This window comes from Dasypus novemcinctus, chromosome 11 (genome assembly GCF_030445035.2).
Source record: "Dasypus novemcinctus isolate mDasNov1 chromosome 11, mDasNov1.1.hap2, whole genome shotgun sequence".
Taxonomy (NCBI): domain Eukaryota; kingdom Metazoa; phylum Chordata; class Mammalia; order Cingulata; family Dasypodidae; genus Dasypus; species Dasypus novemcinctus.
The window spans coordinates 22,098,184-22,114,698 of NC_080683.1; the positions used below are offsets into that span (position 1 = coordinate 22,098,184).

Genomic DNA, 16,515 nt, shown 5'->3' on the forward strand with positions numbered 1-16,515 from the left:
CAATCTCAGCTCCTAGCTACATGCAACTCACAGGCTACTTGAAGAGACAGAAGAGACAGAATGAAAGAAAACACAAGTAAATGTAAAACTGCAACTGTTGTAAGTGTCCTGAAAGAAGACTTTATAGTACATATAGATGAATGTGTACAACAAGAATATCTTTCACAGAGTAGATAGATCTTTCCAGGATTTGGTCATTTGCACTCTCCATTTCCATATGTTCTCTGATTTACCCATCCCAGGACCTCTGCCTCTTTCTTCCCTACTCAGAGGGAGTCAGAATTATATCCAGTGAAAACAGGATTGCATGGGTATTCCTAGGGAAGTGAATATGTTAGCAAGCAAAAATTAAATGTAACCTTCAGGTTTCTAATTAGGTGTGGAATTGCAAGAACTGTAGAAGATGTTATTACTAAACTGTTCCACCAAATTGCTGATGCTGGAGAAAATGTTGAAGACTCATTTTCCTGAATCACTCAAGGTATTATAAACTTGAAAGTTTCCTTTTATTTTATTAATCTGTGAAATAATGCCAGACTTATGACTGTTTCCCATATGTTTCTGTTGATAAGACTCTAGGGAGGCACTTGTTAAACGTAAAATTTCCCAGATATCTTCCACTACAGTTTGATTCAATGGGTTATGGATGAAACCCAGACAATTTTTGATATAGCGGAGTGCTATGAAAATATCTTTGAGAGTTGAGTTTCTGGAGCAAAGACCATAGATACAGGACAGTTGTTTTCAAATGTGAATATCACACAAATCACCCAAGAGAGACAAAATTAATCAGAATTTCTAAAGACAGAGACTAGTGACCTGCATTTTTAATAAGTAGCCTAGATAATCCTAATGTACACTGAAATTTGAACAAGTGATCTAGAAGAAGCCCTCTAGTGCACTGTCCTGTTTCAATTAAATCTTGTCACATTGCTGGATTGATAATGTTTAAATTGTATGTGGTAGGGAAAATCTGAATAAAAATTTGGAATGGTATTGCTAAAAGAAGTGCCAAATGGACAATCTGACCCAAATTTGCCCATTTTGAATGCTAAAACTGACATGAAATGAATTAATGGAATAAGAGTGCAGGCTGATTTGCTTTGAGAGCATGTCTGGCTAACTCTTTTGCCAGAGATAACTAAAAAATGTTCATGACTTTCACAGGATCATGAAATATGCTATAAACTCACCACAACAAATGATGGTGCTGTAGATCGATCACTTCAATTTTTTGAAATACTTCTAATAACTCTGTAAAGTTATTATTACCCCATTTTATAAATAAATAAAGATTCGCAAAGTAAAGAAGCACAGCTAGGGAAACGGATATGGCTTAACCATTTGGGCTCCTGTCAACCATATAGGAGGTACAGGGTTTGATGCTCAGGGCCTTCTGGTGAGGGCAAGCTGGCCCATGTGGCAAGCTGACCCACGCTGAGTGCTGGCCCACGCTGAGTGCTGGCCCACACTGGAATTCCTGCCTTGCACAGGAGTGCCCCTTTGTGTGGGAATGCCGTCCAGCACAGGAGTGCTGGCTGATGCTGAGAGCTGGCACAGCAAGATGACTCAGGAAGAGACACAGAGGAGAAAAAATAAGAAGATGTAGCAGAATAGGGAGTTGAGGTGGCGCAAGAGCATAATCACCTCTCTTCTACTCCGGAAGGTCCCAGGGTCAGTTCCCAGAGATGCCTAATGAGAATACAAGCAGACACAAAAGAACACACGATGAATGGACACAAAGAGCAGACAGTGGGGGGAAAGGGGGAAAGGGGGAACGGGGGAACAGGGAACGGGAGAGGGGAATAAATAAAATAAATCTTTTAAAAAAAGCACAGCTGAATTTCAATTCTTTTAATTTCATATCTATTGCTCTTCCCTCAGCAACTTAACTGCCCAAAACCGAGGTGTAGATGTAGACTTTTTTTTTCCTTTTTAAAAATTCCTCCCACAGTGCCTGGCATGGTGCTTTGACAATAATAATTAACATGCTTTTGTTGATTGTTCACTGAAGGCTTTATGCAACTATTTACTTTTTAATTCCCTTTTCGTTCAAATCTTTTTCTTTCCTTAAGAGAAGCTGTAAGTTTACAGAAAATAGACTTCTAAATAACTCCCTGATTATTAACACCTTGAATTAATGTGGAACATTTGTTACAACTGATGGAAAAATATTATTATAATTGTATTATTAACTATAGTCTATAGTTTACATTTGGGCTCATTGTTTGGGTTTTATTTTTTAAAATACTGAGTTCAGATTAGGTGACTTGGTCTGAATTGTGTGTATAATTTTTTAACATGCACTTCACAGATTCTCATTTGAGCTTCATAAAAACTTTTTGAATAGGCAGGTATTAATATTACAAATTTACAGTAACAGATGAAGTTACAGAGTCACTTACTCAACTATCAAGTGCTAGAGTTTATATAGGAGACCTAATCATCAGATTCCAAACTTAGCATTCTTTTGAAATAATCTCTTTCAAAACACCATTTGAAGTAAGAAATGGCTCCCTTTTATTTGAACCTATAATTAGCATTATACCCATTATATATATGTCCCAGAGACTTAAGATTTAAGTCTCTGGGACAGCTATTCATATACTGGTTAAGCCCTGAATCTATTCAGCTATTCATATACTGGTTAAGCCCTGAATCTCAGCAGACTTGCAGCCAACACCTACTTTCCAGTTCATTGGACTCACAACAACTAACAAAAGGATGATGATGGACAACCCCCATCCCAAAAAAACAGAGAGTATCTACATCTGCAAGGAATGCAGTTCCATCCATCTGCCCCATGAGATCTAAGCCCCCTCTCAATCAGAAGCAGAGTGGGCATCACCATGCCAAAATCCACAAGATTGAGGAATGAACCAACATAAAGGGGAAATACAACTCTGGACTAAAGTAGACTTATTGTTCAAATAATAGAAGAACTTGTAACATTGATATAAAGACAGTGACCACCAGAGTTTCTAAGGGGAGTGAAAGGGAATAATAGGTGTAACATGGGGCATTTTGGGGGCATTGGAAATGTTCTGCATGACATTGCAATGACAGTACAGGCCATTATACATTTTGTCAAAACCTGTAAAATTGTGCAGTGCAAAGTGTAAACCATAATGTAAACTACAGCCCCTGCTTAGAAGTAATGCTTCAATATTTGTTCATCAATTGTAACAAGTGTACCACATTAATGAAAGATGTTAATGGGGAAAAGTGGGGGAGGAGGAGGGGGTGGGGTATATGAGAGTCCCTATATTTTTTATGTACCATTTATGTAATCGAAAGCGTCTTTAAAAATAAAAAGAATTTAATTAATAATAAATAAGATTAAAAATTAAATAGTAAGAAAAAAAGAAATGGAGCATGTAGACATAATATGATGCCTTCTCTGTGTTATAATCTTCTCTTTAATAACTGCTTAGCTTGATATTCCCAGCTTCTCATTTTACATATATTATGTCTCTTTATCCCTGGATTCCTTACTTCAATTACTACGTTATTATGTAAACTGGGCTTTGGTTCCTTCACATACTTTCAAAATGCACCTTCAGTTACATTATGTCCTTCTGAAAATAATAGAGATAAATATAGTTTTGTTGCTCACTCTTCATTCTTTTGAGTGTATGGCTTTGATTTTTATAATGACGGGTAAGTCATTTGGTGGTTAAGTGATTAACTGTCCCTTCAAATTTCCTTCACAAGCTCTGACTGTTCATTTCTCCAACATCTTTACTTCCCCCTAGCCACACTCCCCTATCCATTGAACACTCTGAATAGAATAAATAGCTAATGGAAGGGTGCCTTGTTTGCTTGCTTACTTTAACCAATTACAAATCTTTCACTTGGTTTCAAATCTTCAACAAATTGGTTATGTTTTTTCTTTCTCAGTCTAAATTTTGAAGAGTTTTGCCCTTTTAAGCTACTCTTTTAGTGTCCCAGTTGCTAAAACAAATACCATAAAATGGGTTGGCTTAAACAACAGGAATTTATTGGCCCTAGGTTTTGAGACTAGGAGAAGTCCAAAGTCAAGGTGTCAGCCAAGGTAATGCTTTCCCCAGAAAACTGTGGTGTCCTGGAACTGACTGCCTGCCATCTTTGGTATTTGGCTTTTTTGTCACATGACACCGTATATGTCAGCATCTTCTCTTTTCTCTTTTGAGTTCTGTTAACTTCCAGCTTCTTGCTTCCCATTGCTTTTTTTCCCCCTCTATGTCTGAATTTTCTTTGTTTATAAAGATTTCAGCCATATTGGATTAAGGCCCACCCTCCTTCAGGTTGGACACACATTAACAAATACCATCTTCAAAGGGCCTATTTACAAATGGTTTCACACCACAGCAGGGTTTGGGATCTGACCATGCCTTTTGTGGGGGACATGATTCAATCCCAGATACCTTCTAAACATTTCAGTGATATTTAATTTCCATTCTTGAATAAAGATATACAGTTTACTTGTGTGAATCCATTTTGGCAAATTTACTCTGTACATGTGAAATGAGCAACAACAAAAATAAAGTGACTTACAGAACAAACATGATTTTCAGGTTACTTTAGTTCTTAGATTTGCTTTAACTTTGTACATATTACACATTAGAACAAACCAGACTAAATTTGGAAAGGCACTTTCTATAGGAGGATTAGTGAATGCTCATATTGAGGAAAACAGAAGAAAAGTGGACAATTTTCACTGTATTGAAGACAAGTGAGTGATTTGAACTAACAATGTAAAGGAGGTATGCTATAGATTCCAATGTCTTTCTAATTAATTTTTTTTCATTAAAGTATAGTACATACTAGAAAATTCACACTCATAATTATGAAGATTAATGAGTTTTCACAAAGCAAATTTCTATGTAATATCCACTGCCATTAGGAAACATTATTTTAAATGCCTCCCACCCCAGATGCTTCCTTGCAATCACCCTCTCCCTCCTCCCCAAAAGTAACCAGTATCCTTCCTTCTAAAGCCATAATTTAGTTTTACCTGTTTTTTTAATGTAATGTATAAATTGAATCATGCAAACAATATCCTTTTTTATCTATCTTCTTTTACTCTCCATTGTATATTACATCCTCAATATTCTAAGTAATAGTTTATTCATTTTCATTGCTGTATTCAAATCTATTCCATTGTTGATAGACTTTTCCAGTTTTTACTGACTATGAAAATGCTGCTATGAATAATTGATCTATTGTGTACTTATTAGCACCACAGCATTCTCCAATCTCTGTAAATACACACATGACATATGAAAGTTGTTTTGTATGACAAATATCTTTTCTTCTTACTGGAAAAAAATTGTGAAAGGTCACGAATAAATTTTTAATATTACTCCAGTACTGTTCAATCAGCAAGTATTTGATCAGCTATGTCAGGCTCCATGAATATAATAATGAATGAATTAAGAACCTCAAAGAATGCTTATAGAGTTTTGCTCTGTCAGATTTGAAATGAAGGGCTTGTTTCCTTGTGGGAGGGATTGCTTCACCCTCAAATGATGTTTAGTTGTAATCAGTGTTTGAGTAGTAGTTGCAGCCACAAGTGTTTGTATTTTTTTATCAAAAATAGCTGAGTATCAAAATTATCTGTGGAAGTTTTTAAGATGTATGAGCCCAAAATCTATACATCAGACTCTGAATCATAAATATTTACTACTGACATGTGTGCTAAGCACCCATCAAAATAAGTTGTTTGTGTCCCACCTGCTAAAACAAATACCATACAATGGGTTGGCTTAAACAATAACAAATTATGGCTCACAGTTTTGAGGCAAGGAGAAAACTGAAATCAAGGCGTCAGCAAGGCAATCTTTTCTCCTTGAAGACTGTGACATTCTGTGGCTGGCTGCCAGTGATTCTTGGTCCTTGGCTCTTCCATCCCATGGTAAGGCACTTGGTGATGTATTCTCCTTTCTCCAGTTTCCATTGACTATTGGACGCTTCCTGTGGCTTTCTTTCTGTATGTCTGAATTTCATTCTGCTTAAAAAGGACTCCAAAAATCCAGATTAAAGCCCAGTCTGATTCACTTGGGCTACACATTCCTTAGCTGAATTAACATCTTCAAGAGATCCTTTTTAAAATGTTTCCACACTCTCTAGAATGTGGACCAAGACCAAGAATGTGTCCAAACCAGATTTCACAATGCAATCCACTACAAAAGTCTATCAACTTGGTACCCTTATTGTAGTGCTGTAAAAAACTATAGGTTTAGGGAGAATTTTCATTGTATCTCATAGACTTTTCTACCAGCTTTCATATACTCTGAGGAAATAACAGGTGACAGATTTGTATGTGTGTGTATTGTATATTTGTGTGCATGCATACTTTTAATTCCCCCTCTTATGGCAATGATTGTACAAGAAGTGAAGGAGGTAATATGCAACTGAAACTACTAGTAGAGTGGTTGACTTGTCCCTCTGGGTTCTCTGGCTCAGGTTTATGGAGCAGTGATGAACATAAATCGTGGAAATCCCTTTAAAAAGGAAGTAGTGTTGGACTCATGGCCAGACTTCAAAGTTGTCATCACCCGGCAACAGAGAGAGGTACAGTCTGAAAGTCAAAAAATAACCTAATAGTTGATATCAACTGAAAGAAAAGATTTGGTAAAAGGGGCATATAACCACAGTAGCCATATAGGTAATCTTAACAAGCTATATATTTCACCATTAGGTTCTAACTTGACTAGCTTTGGAAAACCTGTAGTCTACATCTGGCCAATAAAGTGTTTCCTTTGTGTTTTAAAATCTCTAGAATCAGTAAGTACATATGGCTTATTTGTACAGGTTAGTTTTTCCAATGGGTGTATAATTCTCTATGACTGATGACTTTGGTCGTGTGGGTGAAATATAGAAGACTGAAGAAGACACCATCTGCCACATTTCCCCTCTGAGAATAAAGAGAGTCTCAAGTGATCAAAGATGTGCTGCCCTGAACACCTTAAGAAAGTCTGAGAGTTCTGTAGAGTACTTATAGGTGGATCCATTGAGTTATACCCTTTTAATTTTCATAAATGTATGACTATATAATCAACCAATGGTAGAAATTCCTTGCTAAACCAATCCTAGAAAGAGGTGAAATGAACATCCTAAAACATCATGGATGGAATATCTTTCCAGAGAAAAAAATAAAGCAAAAGTCCCTAAATTCCTTTTCTTCTCTTTAGTGCAGCATATTAGCCACATTTCTGCTTAAACCATTATTTAATTTAGGTAGTAGAAAACTATCTAAACATGCCCAGTTAATGGTATCTGCTAGGATTTGAACTATCCAGAGGATACATTTTAGACTTTTATGATTATGTACTTCATCCTAGGCTGAGAGAGATAACTTGGACCATTATACTAACGCCTATGCTGTGTTCTACAAAGATGTCAGGGCATACCAACTGCTGTTAGAAGAACACGATGTTATCAACTGGGATCAAGTTTTCCAAATACAAGGTGAGGTCAAGGGTAAGACATCCATACAAAGGGAAGTCATTTTAGATAGGTAGATAGGAAAATACATATAAATTATAAATAAGATATATATACACACATTCATATGTACATAAATATATACATATATACATATATTTTATGTATTTACAATTTATGTATTATAGTTTAGTATAACAACTATTTGTTATTCCTAATGAGGATGGAAGTTAGGATTAGGGGAAGTCATTTCAATGGAGCTGCTTTTAAAGGACTTATTCTTTTCACTGTTACAGAAATATATATCAGTGAGTATCACAACATATTTTTTCTTATTGCTCTATGTTTTAGTTTGCCAAAGGGCTGCTGATGCAAAGTACCAAAAGTGGGTTACCTTTTTTAATGGGAATTTTATTTAGGATAAAATCTTACAGTGCCAAAGCTGTAAAATGCCCAAATCCAGGCACCATCAAAGGTGCTTTCTTGCCAAAGTCAGCTACTGTTGACACTGAATGTTTCCACATGGTGAATCAAGATGGTGAGTGATATCTGCCAAGGTCTCTGCCTTCCCCTCTAAAACCTACCATCTGCTGGAGCTCAGAGCTGTGGGTAACCAGGCACAGGGCTTGTCTCTTTCCAGGACTCCTCTATAGTTTCAACTGCTCCACTTTCTTCCCAAGTTCAGCTGCAAGCTTTCAGGCATATGACTCTTCTTTCCCTGGGCCTCAGCTCCTTGAGCCTCTCCGGGACTGCTCTCCTTGCAGCTCAGCTGTGGGCAAAACTGGAGTCCTTTCTCTCACATTGCAAGATCAAATATGGTTGCTTCCTTTTTCTGTCTGTGTGTGTGTCTCTCTCTCTATCTCCATTTATATCAGACCTAGCAAGAGGGTGGAGACTAAAACTGAGTCATGCCTCCCTGACAAAGTCCAATAAAAAGACCTAAGCAATCTTATCAAGTAATCTAATCAAAGGACCCCACCCCCTCACCGAATTTAATGCAATCAAAGGCCCCACATACCCACAGGAATGAATTAGTTCAAAAACTTAATCTCATCTTTTGGGGATTCACCAAATTCAAACTGCCATACTCTATTAGCCCTTTCCATAGCCTTCTAAATAACTTTGATTAAGTCTGAGGCAATAGGCAAGCTTATTTTTCTTTCTGAAGAAGATGATTTTGGAAAGAGGTAATCAAGAGATCTACATAGGATATATTATATTATTTTCCTTTGGCTACCTATTAACTACCACAGAATGGTGGCTTAGAACAACAGAAATGTATTGTCTCACAGTCTGGAGATTTGAAATCTGAAATTAAGATGTCAGTGGGGCCATGGTTCTTTTAAATCTGTAAGGAAGTATCTTTTCTTGCTTCTTCCTAGCTTCTGGTGGTTTGCCCTTAATCTTTGCGTTGCAGCTGCCGAACTCCAATCTCTACTCATCACATGGCATTCTCCCTACTCTAGTATGACCTCATTTAACTTAAATTCCATCTGCAATGGCTCTATTTTCAAATAAGCTACATTCACAGGTATTAGGGGCTGGGATTTAAACATACCTTTTTGGATGACACAATTCAACCAATAACAGGTGTCCTGAAAAGATTTTACAGGGTAAGAGTCTATGTGAGCTCTGAGGAGATAACTGTGTAGCTATTAATGCTAGTGGCAGAAATTTAAGCCAGGACAGAGGCAAATTAAGGGTTTCTGAGAGTTTGGACAGTTTCAACTTCATTGTACCACTTACTCTTTCAACTTTTCCTTATGACTGGATGTGATATAGATAGTGAAGTTGTCCTCTTAACAGAAGGATCATAGAGTTTCTTTTTGAATTTTTCAGTGAAATGAGTTCCTTGATCATTTGACAGGATGATAAGGATTCCTGATGCTGAGGGGGAAAAAGTCTAACATTGTTTCAGCCACAAACAGTTGAAGCCTTCTAACAAGGAAACTTCTACCCACAGAGAAAATCTACAAATAATATCTAATGTATATTCATAGCCTAAAGATTTGGGTGGTTGTATTAAATCCTTTTCTAAATGCTTAAAAGGACCTTGTGGAGGAGGCTCTGGACTATCTCTTACCTTCACAGATTTACCCCCATTATGTTGGTTTGATATGAGACATGATTCTACTCCTCTGTTAGCCAATTTGAGAGCAATATTTTCTCACCAGTATTGCTTTAGTGTAAAAACTAGTCTATCTCTTCCTTGATGTGAACAATCATGGCAGTAATTGATGGATTATTGTCCTCAAGTCTACTATTCTCAAATCATCTGAAGCCATTTTTATGGAGAGAGTATCCCTGTGATTACCAATGATTTTTCAGAAGGTTGAGCTAATAGTTGTGAGTCAATTATAGTTTATCTAAATTGACTCAATTTACTACCAAAGAATTTTTCATGGATCTATATTTGTGTACATGAATGTACAGGCATATGTATATAAACACATATTCTCTGATTGAATACCTAGACCCCAAACAAGCCTCCCACTAACCTGTATTGTCTTCACCATGTGAGGGCAGGAAATGAAAAAGTATACAACTTTGACAGGTGAGGCTCTTGCTCACTACTGATTGCATGAAAGAGTGAGAGCTCTTCTACATGACCACTAACTTGAAAATTTCAGAAGCCTCCGCTTGCAACTTCTACTTATTTTATGCCTCTTTCCACCCCACCTCTCCATTTCTAGCTTTTCTCCTTAGAAGGCAAGGAGTTATTAATTGAATTAGCCAGAATTTAGGAGTTTATTAGACCAAAGTTGCAAGTGAAAAGTAAAAATCATTCATTAAAAATTGTAATAGATGCAGAAGAAAGAAGGACATAGTCAACAACATCATAGAGATGTAATCAGCAAATCCAGACTACAAAACTCCACACAACAAACAACTGGATTCTTTAACAAAGAAATTGAAATAATTTTTTTTAATGGGGCTATAGGGATTGAAAGGTGCCCTATAGTCTAAGAGACTTATAACATATTTAAAAAGGGCAAAATTAACAATAATGTTTAAGGATACACTATTGGATAATAAAACTATATAAAGAAAAATAAGGAAGTGATTACCATAAAAATTAGGATAGTGGTTATTTTTAGGGGGAAATTAAAAAGGTTTTTAAAAGAAGTGTTAAGCTAACTTTAGAAAGAAGATTCAGCTTTTTGGAAGAAAGAAATTCTGTTTGAGCTGACTTCCACACTTCGGTTTTGTGCTATCTAGTTTTTCCTCATAGTCTTTTCATCTACATAATAGTAATTCAGTGCCATAGTATGGGTCAATAGTCTCATCTATAGTTTTAATAGCATTAACTTTGCATCAATTAATTAGTCAATGTTTATTAAAGACCTGCTTATCTTCTGAATCCTAACTCCCCTAAGGCAGGAGCCAAGGCTCAGATATCAGATTATGGTTAAGATGGCCTTTCAGGAGAAAAGTCTTAGGTCCAAGCTAGAGAAGTGACTTATCAATGGGGAGAAAATAGACCATTAGATAGGGAAGGAAATTAGAAAGTCATTGTCCGGAGGATTCAGTGAGAACCCAGACTGGAAAGGATAGAGCAAGGGGCCTTGGAGAGGCAGAGCACTGATGCTAATCTTCCATACTGTAAGCTCTATAAGAAAAAAGACCATACAATTCTTGTGTGCCACTGTGAAACATGTGCCCAGCAGTATTTGATACAAAACAGGTACCAAATAAAGATATATAGATAACATATTATAGCTATGAAAAACGAGTGGGATCTTGGTGAGTTATGTTCAGGATAAATCACACCAAACTCTAGTGGTCATTTGGCAATGGGCTAGAAGAGTCTTTTAAAGTTGGATTGCCAAGCAAGGTACATCAAAGATCTTTTATATGGCTGGCTTTATGGTAGATCATACCCTTTTAGAGCCATAAAACATTATCCCTTAACTTTAAAGAGCTTAAGTCAGCCTGAAGAATCAGAAAAATCAAAATTTCCAAAAGAAATTCCAAACCCCCATGGGATAGTCCTATTGAAATATCCATGGGATGTCATGATGAGTAACCATAGCTGGCAGCACAATGGGAGTTTAAAAATCCCACATGAAATTTGAAATTCAAACATGAAATAGCTATCATTTACATATAAATACATAATGGTTAACATAACACAAGGTTAAAACTGTATTGATGATACTCAGTATAAAAATATTGCAGCAAATTTCCTTTGTGCTTTTTCACATAAAATGTATACTCTTTTCATTATGTCTTTCTACATCCAGGGCTGCAGAATGAATTGTATGATGTCTCCAAAGCTGTTGCCAACTCAAAGCAGTTAGATGTAAAGCTAACTTCCTCTAAGGCAGTCCATTTTCCTCCTGTTTCAACTTTACCAGACATCAGTTCCCTGTATGTAAATTAATATTCTTCATTGGGGTAGGAATTACTGCTGTAGAAGTACAGATAGCAGTAATGGCAGTACTTAGTATCATTAAGAAATATTTAGGCAACTTGGAATTTGGCCGTTGAGACTAAATTGTCAGTATGTATATTTACTCTTTTCCTTTCCCCTATGCTTGATTGTTCAAAACTTATTAGGAAATCAGATCCAATGTCTTTGTGCATAGTTCTAAGTGAATTTGTGCACCCTGTATTTCTACAGTATACAAAGAAAAATCATTCCTTGGTATCTTCCTCCCCCAAGTGATTCTAAATGATCTCTATCACCTGAGTCTAAGATTTTTGTTATGTTTTGTTGTTTCTGGATAGGGGTATATAACTGGCATATTTAGCTCTTCTATGCGAGGCATGAGATGTTTTTAACTACGTAATCTGTTTAATCCTTACCATCATCCTCTAAAGTTGGCCTATTACTCCCTATTTTTTTTAAAGATTTATTTTACTTACTATTTCTCCTCAACCCCTTGTTGTTTTTCACTTGCTGTGTCTGTTCCTCTTCCTTGATTCTTTAGGAGGCACCAGGGGCCAAACCTGGGACCTCTGATGTGGAAGAGAGGTGCCTAATCACTTGAGCCACCTCCACTCCCAGCTTTGTTGTATCTTTCATTATGATTTTCCTCCCCACATCTCTTGTTGCATCATCTTGTTGTACCAGCTCACTGTCTTCTTTAGGAGGCACCTTCTTTAGGAGGGAACCATACCTCCCCCGTGGTAGGTGGGAGCCCAGTCTCCTGAGACATATCCACTTCCTTACTCCCTATTTTAACAGACTTGAAGTAACACATAACAGTAAACTATAAAGCCAGGAAATGCTCTCAAGAAGTGCCATTCCAGAATCCAGGCCTTCAAAGCATTTCTTTTGCATGCCTCTTTTCCCTTACTTTGGAGTCCCTGCTCTGTCATTTACTAATTACCTTCTCTTCAGCTTAACCTTTTTTAGCCATAATTTCTTCTTCTCAAAAATGTTACAATACCTACTTCACATACTTTTATCAGAATGAAACAACTACCCACCTTTGTGAGTGTTAGGTTTCTTCTTTCTAGGTGGAATGTTAAAAGAATTATTGAGCAAAACAAGACTATAGCCGGAAAGCAATGGTCCCTTATGGCAGAATGAAGCAACTGAACTTCTAAGAAACATTTTCAAACATGGACAAATGTTGAAAGAATAGTATAATGAACCCCTCACAAATGTGTGGATAATATTATTTCACCCATACCCTTATGTACTCTTTCTGCCTCTGGGATAACTTTGAAGGAAATATCCCGAACATTGTCCTAAAATATTTTAGAGTGTATCACTAAAAAATAAGGATTCTCAAAACAGAAACCCTTTAATAGTGTATTACCTCTTTAAAATATTTTAACACTATGCCCTTAAAATAAAATAACCAGGGGAGTGGGTATAGCTCAGCAGTTGAGTGCCTACTTCACATGAACAAAGTCCCAGGTTAAATCCTCAGATATTTCCTAAAAATTAAATGAATAAAAATAAGTAAATAAAATAACCAATTAGTATTCACATTTCCTAGTTGTCATAGTTTTTTAACAGTTTATTTATGTCCATGCATTGCAGTTGGTAATATGTCTCTTACATGTCTTTTGACCTATAGGTTACCCTATCATCTTTTTTCTTACATTATTTTTTGTTGAATAATATAATAGGTTATTTATCCTTTAGGGTTTTCCACAGTCTGCTTACTGATATTTCAGAGATGTCATTTAAAATTTTTCCCTATCTCCAATCAGGCCTGTTTAAAAAAAAAAAAAAAAAAAGGTTTGACTTGAATTGATGTCTTCTGCATGGGAAACTAGATAATTTGTCTTTACACTTAGTTCATTACCCAAACTTATGTTATTTTCAATACCCTGTCCTTCGGATAAAAGGTCATATATAGTCTTTAACATGCTACTCCTGAAACCCTGTTTTTATTTGCAGAGACATTTCTGCCTGAGCCTTGTTTTTCCCTCTTAAAATTCAGTTTCAATAATTGAATTAAAGATCCTATTAAGGGGAGCAGATATAGCTTAATTGGTTGAGTGCCTAATTCCCTTGTAGCATGTCTTCATTTGATCTCCAGTATCTCCTAAAAAAAAAAACCATTAAGCCAGTTACTACTTTTATTTTTTTTACCCCTGCTTACTGGTTGATTGGCTCTTGCCAGAGCCCATAGTACATGTGAAATAACATTGCACTGTTGATAAAAGAAAGCACAACCTTGTACTTTGTAAAGAAGGTAATAGCAAAAGTGACATTACCAGTCTCTTAGCAGTCACCAGAGAAGGTCTTACAATATCACAATATCAATGACTTCAAGTATGAAAGCAAATTCTGAGCACAACAAGCCCTATAGGTTTTCAATTAAGTAATCCATCTCAGTTCTTGGAAATTGTACCAATTCTTAACTTTTTGTTTATTTGAATACCATTGGCTTTACACTGTAAATTAATAGAAAAACTTATGTAAGACTAAAATACACATATTGAAGTTTAGGGGCCTATAAAAATACGGAGGTTGGGAAAGTTTAACCTAGAAAAGAGTGGGTCTAGAGAAAGGTCTGGAAGAACCAAAATTTTTTGAGCATCTCTGGGATGGACACTAGTTTGGACTAGTGTAAAAAGAGAAGTCGTTTTTGTGATCACATGATTCTGAGCTCATATTTCTCCTAAAATGTCATTTTCTCCTAGAATGGAGTCTTCCCCACGACTAACTTACCTGAGTGTTGCTGATGCTGATCTACTCAACCGAACATGGTCACGGGGTGGCAATGAACAGTGTCTCCGGTATCTCGCCAACCTCATCTCCTGCTTCCCTAGTGTGTGTGTCCGTGATGACAGGGGAAACCCAGTCTCCTGGTCTCTCACAGACCAGTTTGCCACCATGTGCCATGGCTACACCCTGCCTGAGCATCGCAGGAAAGGTTATAGCCGGCTGGTGGCCCTCATACTGGCTAGGAAGCTGCAGAGTAGGGGATTCCCCTCTCAGGGCAATGTCCTGGATGACAATGTGGCATCCATAAGCCTCCTGAAAAGTGTCAATGCTGAGTTTTTGCCTTGTCGCTTTCATAGGCTTATTCTTACCCCTGCGTCTCTCTCCATCCAGCCTCACCCCTAACTTAGTGTAACTCCAGGAATTTTCTTACTTTCCCTGAACACACCAGTAAGAAGAAATAAAATTGGAATCAGGATTTTGGTAATGGATGGTGGTGTTGCAACCTTGTACAACATTGTGAACATAATTAACAGCATTCAATTATATATTTGAATGTGATTAAAAGGGTTGTGTACTTATTACTATAACCAAAGTTAAATGAAACGAACAAGCACAGGACTGTACAACACAGTGAACCCTAATGTAAACTATGGTCTATAGTTAATAATACAATTATTAAAATGTTCCTTCATCAGTTGTAATAAATGGACCATCCTAATGACAGGTGTTAATAATAGGGTGGTATATAGGAACCCTGAATTTTATGCATGACTTTTTCTGCAAACCTACTTCTCTAATAAAAAAAAAAAACAAAAACAAAACTCAAGAAAAAAACTTTTAAAAAATTTGAATCAGGAGAATCTTGGGTTGTTGAAAAGGGACTAGAGAAGACATGCAGTATCAGCCCTGAGAAGGCTTAACTCTTGCGGTCTCAGATTCCTGTGGTAAATAACTGTAGAGGTCAGAGATAGCTGTTGCTGAGAACAGAGGATGATTGTCCTCCTTTGGGTTCCACTGCAGGAAAAAGGGTTTTAAAGCCAGCAGTTCTTAGCACAGTAGTAGAAATGACTGCATGAAAGCAAATGATTTAACACAGGAGGACGTGGATACCACTTTGTTTTTGCTGCTTGGGCTTCTGCTCTACGCTGTTACCAAATCCAAACAGTGCTCTGCCCTAACTCCCCTACCTACCCGCTGCTAGATCTCACCAACTTGCGTTCCTACTATTTCTCATCCAAGTTCTCTAAAGTGTGTCCTGCTTTTTTCTCCTCTAATTCCTTCTTCCCAGTGAATGCTGGAGTGTAGTAGTGCTCACATTTCAGTGTGCACTGGAATCACCTAGAGGGCTAGTTACAGATTGCTATGCCCCTTCCCCAGAGTGTCTGTTTCAGTAGATCTGACAGAACCTGATAATCTGCAGTTTTCAAATTCCCAAATGAGGTTGATACTGCTGGGCTAGGGACAATTTGGGAACTACTGTTCTATAGCCCATGGAGGAATGATGCTATGCACTTTTTTTTTTTTTTTTTGAGGTACTCGAGATTGAACCCAGGACCTTGTATGTGGGAAGCTAGCATTGAACCACTGAGCCATATCGGGTCCCCTGAATAGATTTTTTTCATTTGTTTTGCTTGTTGTTTGCTTTTGTTCTTTCTAGGAGGTACTGGGAACCAAACCCAAGACCTCCCACATGGGAAGCAGGTGCTCAACTTCTTGAGCCACATCAGCTACACATATGCACATTTTAAATGCTGGAACCAGATAATGTCAGCATAGGACTGTACTTTACCCACCAGTCCTCCTCATTTATAATCTGCTTTCTCATAAGAAACTAAGATGTACATATGATTGCATATGTGGATATGCAAATGCATATATGTATGTATACATACAAACATTCCATTTGTATTTGCTGTATGCATATATATATATACTCAGAGAATTTTAAAAAC

General features: G+C 36.9%; 1 protein-coding gene across 1 annotated transcript; it reads left to right on the forward strand.

The window, feature by feature from the left end:
• The first annotated feature begins 403 nt into the window (after positions 1-403).
• GLYATL3 (glycine-N-acyltransferase like 3) lies at positions 404-15,047 on the forward strand. The gene is made up of 5 exons (XM_004471185.3): positions 404-481; positions 6,448-6,555; positions 7,326-7,452; positions 11,673-11,799; positions 14,539-15,047. The coding sequence occupies exons 1-5, from the start codon at positions 404-406 to the stop codon at positions 14,963-14,965; spliced, it is 867 nt and encodes a 288-aa protein (XP_004471242.2). The 3' UTR covers positions 14,966-15,047.
• The last annotated feature ends 1,468 nt before the right edge of the window (positions 15,048-16,515 follow it).

Coding starts and splice junctions, on each gene's coding strand:
- GLYATL3 (XM_004471185.3), top strand. CDS start 404: ATGTTATTACTAAACTGTTCCACCAAATTGCTGATGCTGGAGAAAATG. Junction 482..6,447: donor ATTTTCCTGAATCACTCAAG/GTATTATAAACT, acceptor TCTCTGGCTCAG/GTTTATGGAGCAGTGATGAA. Junction 11,800..14,538: donor TTACCAGACATCAGTTCCCT/GTATGTAAATTA, acceptor ATTTTCTCCTAG/AATGGAGTCTTCCCCACGAC.